Source organism: Polyodon spathula, unplaced genomic scaffold (genome assembly GCF_017654505.1).
Source record: "Polyodon spathula isolate WHYD16114869_AA unplaced genomic scaffold, ASM1765450v1 scaffolds_696, whole genome shotgun sequence".
Classification (NCBI taxonomy): domain Eukaryota; kingdom Metazoa; phylum Chordata; class Actinopteri; order Acipenseriformes; family Polyodontidae; genus Polyodon; species Polyodon spathula.
Genome location: NW_024472185.1, coordinates 198,771 through 217,023, shown reverse-complemented (window position 1 = coordinate 217,023; position 18,253 = coordinate 198,771). Strand labels below are relative to the sequence as shown.

The 18,253-nt window shown below is 37.5% G+C and overlaps 1 protein-coding gene across 2 annotated transcripts; it reads left to right on the top strand.

Moving 5' to 3' along the window:
- Positions 1-3: 3 nt before the first annotated feature.
- Positions 4-18,076, top strand: LOC121308429 (integrin alpha-E-like). 2 transcript variants are annotated; one of them, XM_041240815.1, is made up of 32 exons: positions 5-116; positions 1,298-1,406; positions 1,778-1,881; positions 2,270-2,337; positions 3,188-3,302; positions 3,722-3,826; positions 4,485-4,562; positions 5,163-5,284; positions 5,732-5,883; positions 6,069-6,222; positions 6,356-6,506; positions 7,117-7,187; positions 7,310-7,439; positions 7,896-8,032; positions 8,438-8,587; positions 8,971-9,177; positions 10,222-10,352; positions 10,867-11,021; positions 11,548-11,699; positions 11,952-12,074; positions 12,372-12,445; positions 12,993-13,134; positions 13,284-13,385; positions 13,730-13,809; positions 14,046-14,126; positions 14,820-14,895; positions 15,249-15,356; positions 15,455-15,487; positions 15,836-15,925; positions 16,354-16,443; positions 16,596-16,706; positions 17,427-18,076. In XM_041240815.1, exons 1-32 carry the CDS (start codon positions 83-85, stop codon positions 17,487-17,489), a joined length of 3,498 nt encoding a protein of 1,165 aa, XP_041096749.1. In that variant the 5' UTR covers positions 5-82; the 3' UTR covers positions 17,490-18,076. The 2 variants fall into 2 exon arrangements, 1 of the variants encoding a protein (XP_041096749.1); XR_005948508.1 differs by lacking the exons at positions 15,836-15,925; positions 16,354-16,443; positions 16,596-16,706; positions 17,427-18,076 and having other exon boundaries at positions 4-116; positions 14,820-14,866.
- The last annotated feature ends 177 nt before the right edge of the window (positions 18,077-18,253 follow it).

The window sequence follows — 18,253 nt, the reverse complement described above, 5'->3', positions numbered from 1 at the left end:
ATCCTGTCGCTGGTTTATCTGATTCACAAGTACCATCCAGCCCATTTTGCAGACGGTTTTAACGACTAATTAACATCCTGATATGGCACTTAGATATATTTGTATTTGGATAACAGGTAAGCATATATATATATATATATTTTATGTATGCGTTATTTAATAGCTATTGTGTTTAGATTTTTTTTTTTTCTCTAGTACCAGAAATAAAAAGTGTCACAATTTGGAAATACGTATAGGCAAAAATGTGACAGGCGCAACACTGTATTCCTTTTCATAGACTGTGCATCAATTTTATAAACCTGTTTGTATAAATATTTATTTCATTTTATACTTTTAATTACTTGATGTATTTATTTATTTATTTTTAATACAGTTCAAAGGAAAACCTCAAAATAACTTGAAGCACGCTTTTTAGGTCAAGAAGACAAACCTTTAGGCTTTGCCTTTATAAGTATTGTATGTTAAAAATGATTATTATAATTTTATTATAGGTTTGTATTTTCCTCTTGAAATAAAAGGTGATGGAACATGTAACGGGTTACTGCGTTCATGTGCGCACATTGTACTGAACTTCACCGCAGCATAAGGGTCTGCAGATGAACTTTATCTCCATATAAGGGCCTGCAGCTGCTGAGTACCTTGTGGTTATTATATCTCAGAAACAAAGACTTTTTAAATGGAAGTGGCTGCACACTATATCTCTTGTAAAGATCACTATGCTAACGGTTTTCAGTTGTCCATGGTGCTTACCGTGCTTTACCGCTTATCGGTGATTTCGCACATGTGCCCGTGCTTCGCCATGCATTCACAATGCTAGTCTAAGCTCCCCTACACTTTGTAATGTTTTTACCATTTGAGATGTGTCATGAAAGACTTTTCTTATTTGAACTGAGCACGCAATTTAATATGACTTAAAAAGACAGGGATACATTTGTTTCATTTGCTGGTTTAACTGGTCTTAACATTTAATTTGACATTGTAACTTATAATTCATTGGTGTTTTTATCACTTCCATAGCTCGGCTGGCTTCTTTTTTTAAAATCAGAAAACAGCCCTTGTTGACTGTCCAGTTTCTTAAAAGGTAGTTTTCGCTTTACGGCTACATGATTCCCATTACCTTGCAGTGACAGGAGGTTAAAATGATAAAGCTCGGTTATAGTTTAGGAGTTAATCGAACTTTTAAAAAGTACTTTCTGTCTATAGGGTCAGACCAAACTGTAAACATTCAAACAACTGTCCGTTATATTGATGGAGAACTATGTAATAATTATTGATACGTTTTGTCTTATTTTATTAGCCGTTTTGGGTGCTGTGGAATGTTTTAACATTTACACCAAACCCCTACACACTCTCCGAAGAGATGAGCGCACACTGTTTGGACAAACAGTCCTTCAGTATGGTGATGGGTAAGTAAACGACAAAATACGAAGGAACGCACCCTTTAACACATTATTTCCATGGCCTCTATATCTCTGTGCCCAGTCTAGATTTTGTTTCTGTAAATATCTAACGATGTATTGCTAAGAGATGTTAGTTAATGGTAGCTATAGCGCCTTGCTTTACTGTGATTTGTTGAAATACTATTCAGCGATGATAATTACCAAATGAAAACACACTTACAAAAACTATAGCGTTGACTTGTGCACAGTGACCCATGCAAATCAGTTACAGATGCATATTTCTTTTGCAGCCAGACAACTGCTTCCTATTTTCACAGTTGCTGTGTATTAATTTATTTATTTATTTTTTTCACCTTGTATTAACTACTACTCAACAGTATATTGGTTACCGCTCCATTGGACTCCAATGACAGAAAGCAGTATGGAAAGCTGTACAGGTGTGATTTAAAATCAGACGCCTGTAACAACGTGAAGCTGGGAGGTACAAAACAAATATGATTTTAATAACCCTAACCAAGCCGGTTGTACTGGGGGCTCCTAGTCAAAAAACTTTAACTCAAACTATTATTATTATTATTATTATTATTATTATTATTATTATTAGAAATAATAATACACTTTATTAGAAATGGACACTGGCATAACACCTTCATGCAGCCTGACACTGTATCGCTACATGTATAATCCTTTATAATCACTTTGGAAATCATTACATGTATGTAAGCATTCTTAAGATTATTTCAGAACATGAAGATTCAGCACACCAGTGCATGTCTGTGACTCGCAGCCATTAACTCTGCCACTGTAACTGTTGAGATCTTTAATGAAATATCCCACGTCTGTTCATTTGTACACCTTTCTTTTAATAGACAGCAAGAAGGGCTACATTCGACCGATCCTTTCAGCAGCTAAGAGTTCGGGGGGACTGAAGTTCATGGTAAGAATGTCACTCTCTTCTCTGCGTGGTTTGTTTAATTTTACACTGTGCGCGATACAGCCTCCCCCCAGACACTTGTCACACATTAGTTAAGCACAGCTGAAACCACCAGCTGAGCCACAGTTTCCTCTTCTTTCTCTTAGTGACAGACATTGCAGACAACTAAACATGAAGTATTTGCTTTCAACTCACTTTTACTTCATAGCGATGGTGCTAAAATGTAGGGCAGGGCAGGTAGTTGGTGGCTTCTGTAAGCAGCACTTAATATATCATTTAATCATTTAAGAAATTGCCTTTGCCATTGCACATGCTTCAAAGTAGGGGTTTAGTGCAATTATATATATATATATATATATATATATATATATATATATATATATATATATATATATATATATATATATATATACATACACACACACATACACACACACACTCTCTCTTGATGGTACAGTGAATAATTGGTATATAACAAGTTCAATAGCCACATGCACCCCCTGTCTCATTTGTAAATGTCATTTTTGATATTGTACACAGCAGCGGGTCCCAAACTGGGGCCACTAGATGGTTCCAGGAAGGGCACAGCACATCCAGGAACCTCCTAAATGACCCTGACACCTGACAAAGCAGGGTTCAGTTCATTTGCATGGGTGGTGCTTGGGATGATTTGGAATCTTCCTTATCAATACCTGCTAACAGTGTATAACATTGAAATGAGTCACTGAGTGAGGCCAAGGAGCACTAAAGAAAGAGAGCACAGCACAGACTGAACTGACGTGTTTCCAGAGGTGAGGTTACAGGCTGACCCACCACTGCAATCTGAACCCCTGTGTATTGTCTCCCTCCGCAGATCTGTCAGCAGTACAGAACACATAAAGGGATCAACGAGGATTTGAATGGAGTCTGCTCTTCTTTCCAGTCCACTAACTTTCAAAAACCTCAAACATTTGCTCCTGCGCCACTGGGTACTGATGAGTATTACATGACGTTACCACAATTAATACACACACACACACACACACACACACACATATATATATATATATATATATATATATATATATATATATATATATATATATATATATATATATATAAATCAATGAATCAGTCAAATTATCTGCAGTGTTTAGGATGCCCAATGAGTTTGATTGAAGCAGGTCCCTTAAAGTTCTACTGCGGTGTGCGCCAATATAAAAGCAGAGCACAGTGTGGTAAAGCGCATACAAGGTTGACAAATCACAGATATGGTAAAAGCAGTATAAAAACCGTTCTTGCAGTAAATGCACAGCATAGTAGAAGAACGGCAGAAGCAATGAACCCGTAAATGGCAGTGTAGAAATTTACCAGGGGTTTTATTTGACCCGTTTTATATTTGTTTTAGTTGTAGAGTGGATGAAGAGAAATTATACTAACAGCAAAGGCAACAACAACAACAACAACAACAACAACAACAACAACAACATCTACAAAGTGGAGTCAGCTGCAGGTCAGTTAAAGGGTTTCATTATTATTATTTATCATTTTCTTTATTTCTTAGCAGACGCCCTTATCCAGGGCGACTTAACGCTGTTACAAACAATCACATTACAAAGCATGACATGTAATAGCAGTTCTAGAATACAGTAAAATCTGTAATAAACAAGAGCAAGTTCAAATGAGAGAAAATAGAAATGACAGTAAATAATTACGTTTGAGAGTGATTACGACTGAGCAGTTAAACTTAGATATTTGTTTGTAAGAGTAAATTCCATTAAGAGCGAGTAGTAAGCACATTGAATGGATACCAAAGATTTCAAATACGAGCAAGTACAAAAAACATGATTTGAAGTGATGGAGGCATATTTAATCACCGATAACCAACTGAGCAATATGTGCCAGCAGTGCCCCCAGTTCCTTAACTAGATCTAATATATCAGCATGCTTCAAACCCACACGGTCACAGACTAGCCAGCAGTCCAGGGTTAGCACTGTGGGGTGCACAGGACACTGACCCAGTCTTGTAACTTAAACTTACTCAGAAGTTAAGAGTTAGCGCTCTGTTCCATTGAATCAGTACCCCTGCATGAGTAGTAAAAGCATCCCGGGTCCAAGGCAAAACTATAAGTAAGTTAAACTTATCAATATATATTTAATTTGTGTTGCAGGGTTCAACAGTCCAACGGGCACAAACAGTAATAGCAATAACAACAATGCTGAAGATTTGTATCCTGATGAAGAGGAAGGTGAGTTGGATAGGGAGGCCTTGGCTGTCATTCATGACGCTTTCCCAGTTGGTTTGAATAGCTTTAACACTGTGTGTTGTTAACCAGCAATTCTAAAAGATAAGCATACAAATCTAAACAAGCTTATTTGAATACTCTACAATACATTAAAACAAATATATGGTATCAATATCCTTTTTTAATGGTCTTTAAAATAATCATATATGAAGATAGGATAGTGTTTTATGTATTCCGGCCTAAGCAACCTTATATAAAATAATGTATACATTATATTTTTCTAATGCATCGTAAGTACTTGAAAATGAGGCTGGTTGTTATACACCTTTCATTGTTTGTTGTTTGGTAAAATGGCCCCATGATAATGGTCGCTCTTGGAAAAAACAAAACAAAACTGTTTTCAGGAGTGCTTTTTTAAAGACAGGGATGAACGGTGCTTTGAAAAATGTAGCGTCTCTAAAAACGTTGAAAAAGGTTTCGTGAATAGCATTTAAATTTATCAAAATGGGTTTTAAAGTTATGTGGACATCGGTCAGTGGATTAAGCATCTCATGCATGCTTCAGGAGCTTCAGTTTTCTCATTGAGGGTTTTCTATTTTTAAGATGCTGGGACAGAAATTGCTTTTGTTCTGGATGGATCTGGGAGTATCGATGTAAACGATTTTCAGAGGGCAAAGGACTTTATCTCAAATATGACGAAAAATATATGGGAAGATTGTTTTAGTGTAAGTACTGGAACCAGTTCTATCTTAAAGGTTATTTATTATAAACCAGTCCGGGTTGTCAAAGTGACAGTAATCTTATCTCATGCTTGGAACATACAGCACAATTCATTACTTTATGTTCAATAATAGTTCAAGATCCGTCTTTGTGATGTATGATATGTTCATTGTCATGCATGTTGTCTCTTATTATAATAGACATCATTTTGCAAAGTTTAGACAGCAAGCTTCACATCGCCCGAACTGCACACAAATCTTCAATACACACAGTGCATGAGTTTATAGAAAATATAATTCTCTTACCATGTATTTTGAAAAATGTTATATGACAAAATTGTAATCAAACCACTACAACTTCTTAATTGTTCATTATTGATATTATTATTATACATGATATTTAATGTTATATATTAAAATGGAAATTGCTAAAATGTTTTTTTTTTACTAAAGTGTGGATTTGCCATTGTACAATATGGAGAAGAGATACAAACTGAACTTACCCTGAATGAAAACAATGACACCAAGTCTGTACTAAAGAAAATTCAGGATATAAAGCAACTTGGAAAGATCACAAAAACTGCATCAGCTATCCAGCATGTGCTGTAAGTAGAGCGATTCAGATCACCTGTTTAGATAAAGTTTGGATACAGCTTGTCTTTAGATTGATCCTGGAGCCTTTTTCAGAGAACGAATTGATAACCTATTCACCTTGCCTTCTTAATGTGAGGCATGGTCAATAGGAAATATATCTCAATATTACATGTCCTGGTTTTTTTTTTTTTGACAGTGATAACATTTTCATTGAGGAACAGGGATCACAAAAGAATGCAAGGAAGGTTATTATTGTAATCACTGATGGAGACATATTTAGGGATCCGCTGAAGATAGAAGACGTCATGAATTCACCTAAAATGACAAACGTGACTCGCTTTGCTATAGGGGTAGGTCCTTTGAGATCTTAAAAACATTTTTAATGAATGAATGCATTCAACATGTAAAACAATATTTTAACCGAAAAGTGTGCTTAATCCTTCTGTAGTTTACATCAACTGGATTGTGTTTCTCAATTAAAAGGTCGGGAAGGAATTTGAAGGGCCAAAATCCAAATTGTTGCTGCAAAAGATTGCTTCTGAACCATTTGACAAACACGTATATAAAGTGGATAACTATGCTGCTTTGGATGGTCTGCTGGCAATGCTGGAAAAAAGCATCACAGGGATAGAAGGTAAGAGTGGCTATTTAAACCATGAATCATAACTGGACAAGACCACACTGCCTGGAGGAGCATTCTGGGTTAAGTGAAGCTATGAAAGACCTGGCTGAAACAAGGTGTTTGGCACCGTCATAGATGTGTTAGAGTAGTCGTACTGTGCAGAAGACTAAGTTCTCTAAGGAGCTAGGACGCTAAAAGTTTTGGCAGTGGTTTTGCTGTACTTTTGAATGGCTCTGGTGCTGCCGTCATTTTAATTTAATGTAGGCACGAAAATGGTTTGTGGCTGCCGCTTTGTTTTACAAACCCTATTGATAAGAAGGCTCAGGACTCAAGAGATTGCATGGCAGGCTCAGTGAAGCAAATTCCAGTAACTGACATGTCCCTTGTACCTTAAAGGGTTAATGTCCTATTACAATTTACCCACTTGTGTAATATACTATCATAATATATGTCAACATGTGTGCATGCTTAGATACTATACAAATGTGTCTTATATGTTGACCTAATTACACATTTATATCTCACGCCAATACATGCAAGGCAATGGGGCACGCTATAAATGTATGTAATATGGGAACCAATGTTTGGTTATTATCTAATTATGTGCACCCCTCTCTTTAAGGGACACAAAAGGGAACTGCTTTCCTGTTTGAGATGGCACAAGCTGGCTTCAGTGCTCAGTTTACAGATTATGTAAGTTAGAGTGTATTCTGTGCTGTACTTTAAACCCAATTAGTTCGTAGGCATCACGTGACCCTGTTCTCTCACTCCCTTGTTCACTACATTGATTGAAGGGTTTTTGATGTTCTTGGCAGGGAACCGTTCTGCTGGGCGCTGTGGGAGCCTATGACTGGAGTGGCGGATTAATCTTAAAAAGTCAAACTGATGACAGCGTGAGGTTTCTGAATGAGTCATCAGCAACAACAGCCAAATACTCATACTTAGGTGAAACTTTAGAAGATTTTACATGCACACAATGCTATAGTAAATGAAATAAACTGAGGTTTTTAACTATGTTTTCAAAATGAAAATGATAATACGCTTCGTAAAGTCTCGCAGGATTGCAAGCGTTTTGCACAAGTATGAGGGATTTCATTTGCCACTCTTCATAATGACAACAGATCAGTTCCAGTTGCTCAAACTGTCTTCAATGCTGGACTGCATTTAGAACAGTCAGTGTTATTTGGCTGGTTTCATAGACCCCAAGTAGCACGAAATCTTGCACTGCCTAATGTTACTCCAGGCAGCCCAATATGGCCTATCCATTCTTCATACCTACAATCAGATGGGGGTCTAAAAGCTATTCTATTCTGCATTGAAAACTTACACCTTGTTAGCAAGATGAATATAAGGGTTCGTTCATACTTTTAATGCATCTCTTGGATTTGTTTTCTTCTCAAGGCTACAGTGTAGTTGCTGTGAAGGGAACAAGTGGCAATCTGTTTGTGTCCGGAGCCCCTCGCCACAGCCTCACAGGGAGGGTGCTGGTGTTCGATGGTGACACGTATGAAATGAGGCAAAGTCTATCCGGGACCCAGGTGAGCGTGCTGTGCAGCTGAGCATCCTGTCCCTGTGACTGGGGGCTTGGTAGTAAATAAATAATTGTAGACATCTATTTCTTGTAACTTTTGTCTTTTCCTCATGCACAAAAGCAAAACTTTTGCTAAAAAGATTTTTTTCCAGAAGCCACAATAGCAGTACAGTATTTCAGGTGACATTTTTCAATTTGTTTTGTGAAGTATCTGCAACGCTACGAAGCGGTATGGAATTCAATATGTTAACGTAACATTATTCAACAGGTTTCATTCGACTTTATGAAGCAAAGTTAATTCTATGTGGTGATGTAAGACTTTCAGGCATAGTTGTAGCTTTTTAGTTCTTTTTCCCGAATAAGAATTTGGAGACGTGTAACACTGACTTTTTCTTTTCATGTGCGACTGCAGGTTGGTTCCTATTTTGGCTCAGTGTTGTGTGCTCTTGATGTGGATCGGAATGGCATAACCGACTTCCTTCTGGTCGGAGCTCCATTCTTTCATATACGCGGAGAGGAAGGGAAGGTTTATGTGTACAAACTTAACAATCATAGAGATTTGGTAAGGCTCCATGCTGCTGCTTCATCAAGGTGAATTTGTAAATAGGGGCTGCAATGTCATTTAAATGCATACTCTCTTTATCTGAACACTGATGATATATCCATGGCGTCAGAAAAGGTGTTTCTATTATAGCAATAAAATATCATTTCAGGCAATTTCACATTCCCAAAAAATGTGATACAAAATGAAGACAATACTGGAATACAAAGTATGTATAAGACCAAAGTTTATTTAAAACGCTACATAAAATCACTGAGATGAATACGCTTGTAATTACAATGAAAGGTTTTACAGTAAACCTGATTTTAGATCTATCCATGTTGTTTTCTTATGTGTGTTGTAAGTCTGGGCAGGCGCAGTGATGCTGTGGTTTGTGCTTGTAGTTTGAAGAGCCAGTGCTGCTACAGGGAATGGAGGGCTATGATTTCGCAAGGTTCGGCATTGCCATCAGCAACATAGGCGACATTGATGGCAATGGATACAATGACATTGCAATAGGAGCACCCCTTGAAGTGGACTCCCCTGGATCCTCTGGCAGTGTCTACATTTATAATGGCTTCAGCGATGGCATTAGTGTGAAGCACTCCCAGGTTGAGTCCTTATTACTGTTAATATTAACAAAGTCATTCAGTCTGGAGATCCTCTGTATTTTAAACACATGCAATAGCACCACCTGGTGTCCAGAGGCTGTAGTGGTTTATTAAAATACATTTATAGTGAGTATCTCTCCTTATTTACCTACCTGGATATCAAAGGACAATGCATTAAGGAAATATGCATCATAGCACAGGGTATATATACAATTTACCTTCAACATGCCCTGACTAAGCTCTGCTGGGATGTTAGCTGAACGTATGGAGCAGGGCTTCTCAAACTCAGTCCTGGGGACCCCCTGTGTCTGCTGGTTTTCATTCCAACCAAGCTCTCAATTACTGAACTAGACCCTTAATTGAACTGATCATTAATTAGACTTTTTTACTTGTTTTCAGCTCTTAGGCAGTTGTAGTTCAAGTTACTTATAAAATATTATAGCTAATTTGAAATCTGCAACTGTTTAAAAGCTGAAAACAAGAAAAAAAGGTCTAATTAAGCAAATGATCGGTTCAATTGAGGGTCTAGTTAAGTAATTGGAATGAAAACCAGCAGACACAGCGGGTCCCCAGGACCGAGTTTGAGAAGCCCTTGTATAGAACAAAAACGACTTTACTGGAAATATTAAAGTGTTGATTTGAACAATCTATACACTCGCAGCAATAAGCAACAGCTGTTTTAGAGCATTTTACAGCACCAGGGAATGCACCTGGATAGCATCAACCCTATCTGTGGTTTTCCAAGGATTCCCACTGAAGATACGTGGTCGATGCTATCTAGGTGGATTCCCGAGTGCTGTAAAATGCTCTAAAAACACAGCTGTGGTTTATCCCGCCAGATTATAGGTTGATCAAATTCAAGCTGTGAAACGTTTCAGCTATCACTTTAGTAAATGCAATCTTGAGAGCATGATGAATATTGGTTTCTTCTCATGATCATCTGACCCTAGGTAACCTCATAAACACTCAATCACGAACCGAAATGTGTGTCTGCTTGACCAAACGAGCGACATTAACTGTAATGTTTCTCTCTGTTTGATTTAGAGAATTGCGGCTGTTGATTTCACTGTAGGACTCAAGTATTTTGGCCAGTCGGTTGATGGAATGACAGACCTCAATAATGATGGAAGGATTGATATCACAGTGGGGAGCCTCGGGACGGTCACGGTGTTTCAGTATGTATCATCAGGAATCCAGAATGTACGCAAAGATCATGTACTAGCAAACCCATCTCAGAACACTGGCTCTGATCGTCACAAAACTGGGCTTAAAATTAAATGGAGTGAGCCAGTTAAAAGAATTTGTTTCTGATTATTTTATTAAATTATTTTATTCTGTTTTCCAGTACAATGTTCAGTAAATGCACACATGTAACATATAGGTTACAGTACAGAACTCAGTGATTAATTAATAAGTTAGAGATACATATTATATAAATATATACACATGTATTTGAATCTACACAAATATATACATATTATAGAGTTCCATGTATTGAAATGGCTGTTTTTAACTTGGGGAGGGGGAAAGCGTTGCATTTTTACATAAATGGTAAATTTTAAGTAAAATCCTACATTTTGGAATGTTTTTGCATGCCACTGTTGACGATGATTATTTGCAACTTAGACTTTGACAAATCCAGTCAGTCGTTTATTAACTCAAATCAAATCTTGATGGTTTTCCTTGTAGATCTTTGGGTGTCATTGATATCACTCCTGTTGTGAAATTTGATCCTGAAAGGATTCCCTTGTCTTATCAAAGTAGCCTGAACAAACCAAGCGACCCAGCAAACACAGTCCTGTTAAATATATGCTTTCAAACCAAATTAAACTGGAAAACCTTTGGTAAGTGTGCACCCGAGGGGCTTCTACAGCTTAAGAGAAAACCCTAAAGAAGTGTTATAAGATATAGTCGAGCTAGATAGCAACGTGACACATATCCATCTGAAATGGCTTTGAATCAGTGTTATTATGAAGAAAGCTAATTATGTATTTAATGCAGTTAATTATTTGCAACCTTTCTTCTCTCTGTCCAGTCTGTTATGGGAGTCTGCTGGTTAGGACATGGATCCCCTAACCAAGTCACATATTCCTTTAACAAATCTTTCTATTAAACCCTCTTGTGAGGGTTGAATTACATCTCAGTATTGTCGTACGTAGTTAGAAACATGACACCAACACGCATCGCAGTCCGACATGAGAAACACCTATAAGTCATTAAGAACCAGCTAATCAAACAAACTTCTCAGTTGTCTGGTGTTTCCCCCTCTTTGGATATGTGATATGCAGTGCATACTCCCTCACACCATCTAACAGCGATGTACTAGGCAGAGCTGAAGGCACAGGGTTCCTGATGCAGCTGTTGTTTCAGGATCAACTGGACTGGCTATTGAATACAATGTGTACGTGGACACTGAGAAAGAGAGTAAACGGATGAAGCTGGCTGACAGAGAGTCACCCACCACAACTTTTAACATTACAGAGAAGGCAGAGTGTGTACACCCACTCAAAGTGCAGTTCTTGGTGAGTAACATCCAGCTAACAATGGACAATACAGTAGCATATCTGTTTTTCACAGTTAAGGGAAGGCTTTAGCAAGTTCAGGGAAAGACAGATTTGGAGAATTCGAATAACTTTAGTGGAGCACCAGAAAGCTAAACACTCTAAGATTGTGTGTTACACCTTAAACAAAGTGATAGAATTCAAATGTGTATTTCACTGAAACAGCTCTTACTGCTCTTGTCTTGAAGGAATAGTATGTTTGTCTCATAACAGGGCTGCCACGATGACTGCTTTTCGCCTGTAGCGGTCAAGGTTAATTTCGCTCTCCAGAACAGCTCTGCTGAGCCCTCGCATGGAATTCTCAATGCTTTCAGTGACAATGAAAAGACCACACAGGTACTGTGTTGCACTGCAGATCTGTCTCCAGTGTTGAGATGAATTCACAGTTTAAAATCTGCAGTATAAAGTATCTTTTTTTCAATTTTGATCGATAATCATCAGGGTGCTAGTTTTTCAGAAACAAATGTCTTTCTAGCCACAATATATTGCATTGCTGTTTAGCACGGGTTGTATTTATTCCACATGGCTTCAGCAGGAAAGCCTGCTTTATGAACATATGCACACCGGAAGCATTTATATTGCACATGTATGTTAATGTAGATGCAAATATTTGTATTTTTTTTTTCTTTTTAGCTTCATTTTGAAAAAAGCTGTGCAAAGGATGTGAAATGCATTCCTAATTTGTCCTTATCAACAAACATGACAAAGTAAGCGTGCCTTGATTCATACTTCCTTTGTTTAACTAACAGTTTAAATAATGCTTGTACTTCGTAATCCCCTTGGTTTTCTTTTGGGTTTTACTTTTTAAATATAATTTCCCTTTGCAGATCCCTAGCTGGCAGGATGGTGGTGTGGGTACTAGCATGCCTTTCCTCTCATTAAATGATTTAATTGTTGCCTTGGAAGAATAGCGTCTGTTGTATTAGCTCTTCAGTGCCACAATCCAACAGTGCCCCCTGGTGGATTCAATTAGTATTACCAGATCTCTGTTACTGTGTTTATCAATGACAGTACATTTCCCACTACAGTACTAAGATCACATTGTGTTGGTGTATTTTTGTAAATCCTGAATGAACGTTAATAAAAAAAAAAAAAATCTGAACACAGGACAGTAATAATGTTAATAAAGCTGATATGAGGTTGGAAAGTTAATTTTAAAGAATTGGCTTACGCCTTTTTGACGCACTCTATAACCCTTTAAAAGGCCGTTTTTATTTTTCCTTTTTGATATAAAAATCTTTCTCCTCTTAATAGTGATCTCACACTGATTGTCGGTGGCAATGAGGAGATGGTTATAGCTTTTAATTTGCTGAACTCAGGGGAAGACTCCTATATGACAGCTATGGAACTGATATATCCCAGCATTCTGCATTACAAGAAGATCGCTTTGTTTCAGGTAAGGTATGGAAAGCCCGCCCACAAACAGTTGGGATTATGACACGACCGACTTTGACAGCGTCTTCATGTTCAAACGTGTTTTTTGAAGTGCTAGTATTACTGAATAGAACGTGCATCGCTACTTGACTGTTATGTATTGTTTTACAGGAAAATACAGGTACTTCCTGTGAAGATCCTGACTCATTAGCACCTTCGTTAACGAGATTACATTGCAAAATAGGATTCCCGGTTTTCAGAAAACAGTCACATGTAAGTCACTGCATACTTAAAGAACATGAATAACTTCACAAAGCTAGTCTAGTGACGTTAACAGTGTTGGGCCTAAGTCTCCTTTTATTCCTGTATAGTTCTATATTAATCAAAAAGGAGTCTAAACCAGGCATTCATCTTTTAGGGAGCCAGTCCTGGTAACATAAAGGTCAATATTGTTTAGTCACTGAAAGAGACACTATCGTGTAACGGCAGAATTAAAAATAACCTAAATGTGTTAAAACTCACAATATTACAAAACTTACAGAAGGGCTAATGTATTACTATTGTCTTTGATTTCGCCTCACATTGTTATACATTGGTAATGTTTGTGTGTTATACAGACAAACTTCACCATCTCTTGGCAGTTAGATTCTATGAAATCTGAGACGAATGTAGCACTGATCAATATCAGTGTTAGCTGGTAAGTGTCCTACTGTATATCTGTTCATTCAAAAAATGTGTATTTAATTTAAAAAATGTATTGTAAAGACATTGTTAGCTATAGTAATACAAAGTGATTATATCTTAAAAGCATGGGGACAGTAAGAACATAATAAAGTTTACAAACCAGTGGAGGCCATTCGGCCCATCTTGCTCGTTTGGTTGTTAGTAGTAACCAATCTCTTTCAAAGTGATATCGCGTCCTCTTTCCATTAGTAAAAATGATGGCCTGAAACTTCTTGTGCAAGAACACCACAGGATTTCTGTGAAACATTCCCTGAAAATGAGTCTCACAGGGTAAGTATGTTTGGACTAGCTAAGCTGAGGTTGAAGTCTGTGGATGGAATCATGGACATTGCCCCAGTCCTATGGTAAACCCCAGTGTCCAGCTTATCAGATCAATAGTGACCTCCATCTTGAGACAGGGAACCACTGGTCAAAAACCAGTGACATCACTAATACCTCTTAGAGGTGGTAGCAACGATTCATTCAAATGAAATGGTTTTACTGAATCTTTAGTCTCAACATCATTTTATCAAAGAACAAGCACGGTTTGGACAGTTTCAGTGAAATGGCATTAGAACATAAGAAAGTTTACAAACGAGAGGAGGCCATTTGGCTCGTTTGGTTGTTAGTAGCTTATTGATCCCAGAATCTCATCAAGCAGCTTCTTGAAGGATCCCAGGGTGTCAGCTTCAACAACATTACTGGGGAGTTGGTTCCAGACCCTCACAATTCTCTGTGTAAAAAAGTGCCTCCTATTTTCTGTTCTGAATGCCCCTTTATCTAATCTTCATTTGTGACCCCTGGTCCTTGTTTCTTTTTGTTAGAATACTAAAAGCAACACCTGAGTTCTGTATATTGTGTGAATCATGGGGTGTTAATATTTCAATTGACAGGGTGAAAAGTCAGTGTCTTCATAGAAGCAGATAGAATGCTGTGTGTATTTTACATATATTAATTGTTTGCTTTTTTGGTTTGTTTTTTCAGGGAGGCCAGCCCCTTGTTTATGAATATAACTGAAGATATGAAAAGTGGTATATACCCCCTGAAATACTTATTTAAGGCATGTAAAACTAGCACTGCAGTGTGGCTGCAAGATAGCTGCACTGTAGCTGCATCACAGCTGCTGTTTAAGATCAATGCATTTACTTCATGAATGTAGGTACAGTGTTGTAATCAGGGATACAATGCACCTTATCTGCAGTCAAATAAGGCATTGCATAAGCAAACATTTAGTAGTTCCTATATAAAGCTACTATAATATTGACAACTTAGTATACCACACTAGGACAATATGCTGTGCATTTGCCAGTATAATAAAATAATATATAATTGGATAATAGCCACTGTTATTGAACCTCATATCTAAAATGTAATATTGTGGATGAATAACTAAGATTGTTGTATTTTTTGCAGATCAATGGAGAAAACCATTTTGGCGCTGAAGTTAAAGTAAACATATCAATTCCTTTGAAAAGACCAGGAGGTGGAAAATTAACCGTCACGAAGTTCAGTTTCACAAAGGTAACCAAATCATATATACATATTTTTTTTTGGTTACTCATTTTTGTATGCATAGAATGGGTTGTTCTTTAATTGATATCTTTTTTCATATTTTTCAGAAAAGCACACATTGTACCTCACCTCCAGTCTCGGTAAGCTAACTTTTATATTACATTAGGAAGTCATTATTCGCTATTCTGTGAAGCAGAAGACTTATACAGCATGAAGCTCATTAAGCATGAGCATGTTTTAACATCACTGCTGTTGCACCTCTTTTCAGAAGGTTCAAGCCCAGCCTTAAATGAGAAACTTTAACCCAGAAGAGCTCTCTTAGAGCTCAGTAAGAGCCGTGTAGGGGCCAAGGGCCTTCAGCTTTCAAACTTTCTAAAATCGAAGCGGTGTCACTGGTCCATCTCTAGCTGGGAGGAACAGTACCTTCAGTATATTGACAGTGATTATGAAAAGAAAGCCCACTGTTTTTAATGTCGCTTTGTTTTCAGCCAGCAGGCGTGCATGCTATTGATTGCACTGTTAGAGACGAAGAGGAGGACATTGTTGTTGGGGCTGAACTCCTTATTGACGTTGAAAAGGTGAGACAGTGGGATAGTCATGCAGTATTTTTCCAGTGCAGAAGCAGCATGCCTGCTGTATTCCTAGATGAGTTCCGATTTGTTAGTGAAAAGGAATGGGATCTTATATTGTAGGGCGTTAGCGTTCGCTATTCTGGGGGTGGGGGTGGGGTCTAGTTTAATGATTTAAACAATATATTAAAGACAACTAGATCCTCTTCTGTAACGTGAAGTGTGCTTTGGTGTGTTGTAATGAACTTGGTTGTCAAACCAATTAAAAATGATGGTCATTCGTGATTGGACCATACCCTCTGGGTCTCATTGCATGTGTTTGTCAATAAACATGTGGAATGTGCATTTTATTTGTGCTTTGTCTTTGATTTGGATTAGTGTTGCTTTTATTTTCATGCCCTTCCATGTTCGATCAGCCATCTTCTCTTATTTTATAGATAACTGTGGATAAGATAAAGGCTACAGCTGTTCTTGGTTTTGATAAAGATTGGTATGTCTCAGAAGAAACTGATCAACACAGCAAAGAGGTACAATATTAACATTCCGCTCTGTAGCTTCTAATACAGCTTCCTGCTTGTTGTAATGTAATTTACCTAATACAGAAAGCTCCTTCTTTGCTGTCCAGCCGATCTCTCTCTCTCTCTCTCTCTCTCTTTGATTGTCACGTATTTATATGTAGGTGTCTGTCACTATTGAGAAGATGACGGTGCATCAACCCATGGCCTTGATTATTGGGAGCTCCGTTGGAGGATTTGTGATTCTGGGAATTTTGGTTTTAATCCTGTGTAAAGTAAGAAGTGATTTATATTCTTCAATGTTACTGTAGGCATTGTGAGTCAGAGATTCTCTAGACAGACTGTAACGTCACCTTGCAGCGATATAATCACCTGGTAACAAATTAATAATGAAGTTGTGCAAGTAAAAATTGAATCACATTTTTGCATCATTATTTCAACAATAAGCACAGTGAAAATGTCACAACAGTATTTGGTAAATGCATTTTATAAGCAAGGTAAAGGTACCACTGGCCAGGTCAGAATGTGATGTTAAAGAACTTTATAGATTGATGTACTCAAACATACCCATTTGCTACAAAAGGTTAATTATTTTCAGCTGGATATTGACATAACACATAGTGCCACCTGCTGGCTACATATTGTAATTTCTCTTAAATTGAAATGTGAAAATTCTGCCCACATCCGAATAAAAATCATTCGGTCCAATGATTTTTGAGCATCACTATTCAAAATTAGAATGCAACAACATTCTTACATGAAGTTACAGTTAATTTACTGTTTTGATGTTTTACTAGCTATTCCTTTCACAGCGAAAACAGTGCAAACTTTTCTCCTGGTTTCCGTATTTAAGTTATTTGTAATGTTAGTATATTTATGAGCGTGATTCTAAATCGGACGCTGACAGCATTATGATGTTACACAGAGAAGCTGGGTTTGTATCTTGATCCCAGGGTTTTAATATTATTTCCTTTTTCTTTTGTGTGTGTCATTAGTGTGGCTTTTTCAAGAGAGGTTACAAGCAGAAACTTGAAGAGAAAGATGCTCAGCAGGACTAGCTCTCCACAGAAAAACGACAGAGAGAACGGAAGCCTTGTCCTAAGTGTTTATCACTGTCATGATAAGGGTTACGAAGCCGAGGTTCTCAACAGATACAAACCCTGTTCAGTAAAGTTTGTACCGGCATGTTCACAGAACATGTGTATCCTGCTACAGAGTGTATCACAATATCCATTCGATTGGTTTCTCTTAAAATGATGCACTTGGTTTCTAAAGTTAGTTCAGATGAGCCTAGTGCCTGCTCCCTTGCATTACTGTCAGCTGCTTATAGTTGTTTTAATACTATATTTTATTTCCTACTTTTTTTTCTATAATCCTGACACTTTGCACATATGAAGCATATTATTATGGTTGAGTGTGAAAATGTTTGTAGGATACATATTCTTTGAATTGATTTTAAATATTGTTAAGGTTAAATATTGTTATTATACAAATAATTTATGTATATTTTGATATTTGTGTTAAATTACTTGGTTTTGTGCGCACGATATGGGTCCCAGTCCATAGTACAATATTTAACCCATTAAGTGCAATTATTAGGGGGCTGTGTGGTCCAGTGGTTAAAGAAACAGGCTTGTAATCAGGAGGTCCCTGGTTCCCAGCTCAGCCACTGACTCACTGTGTGACTCTGAGCAAGTCACTTAACTTCTCCTCCTTGCCTTTCAGGTGAGACATTGTTGTAAGTGACTCTGCAGCAGATGCATTGTTCACACCCCCTAGTCTTGTATCTTGTAAAGCGCTTTGTGATGGTGGTCCATTATGA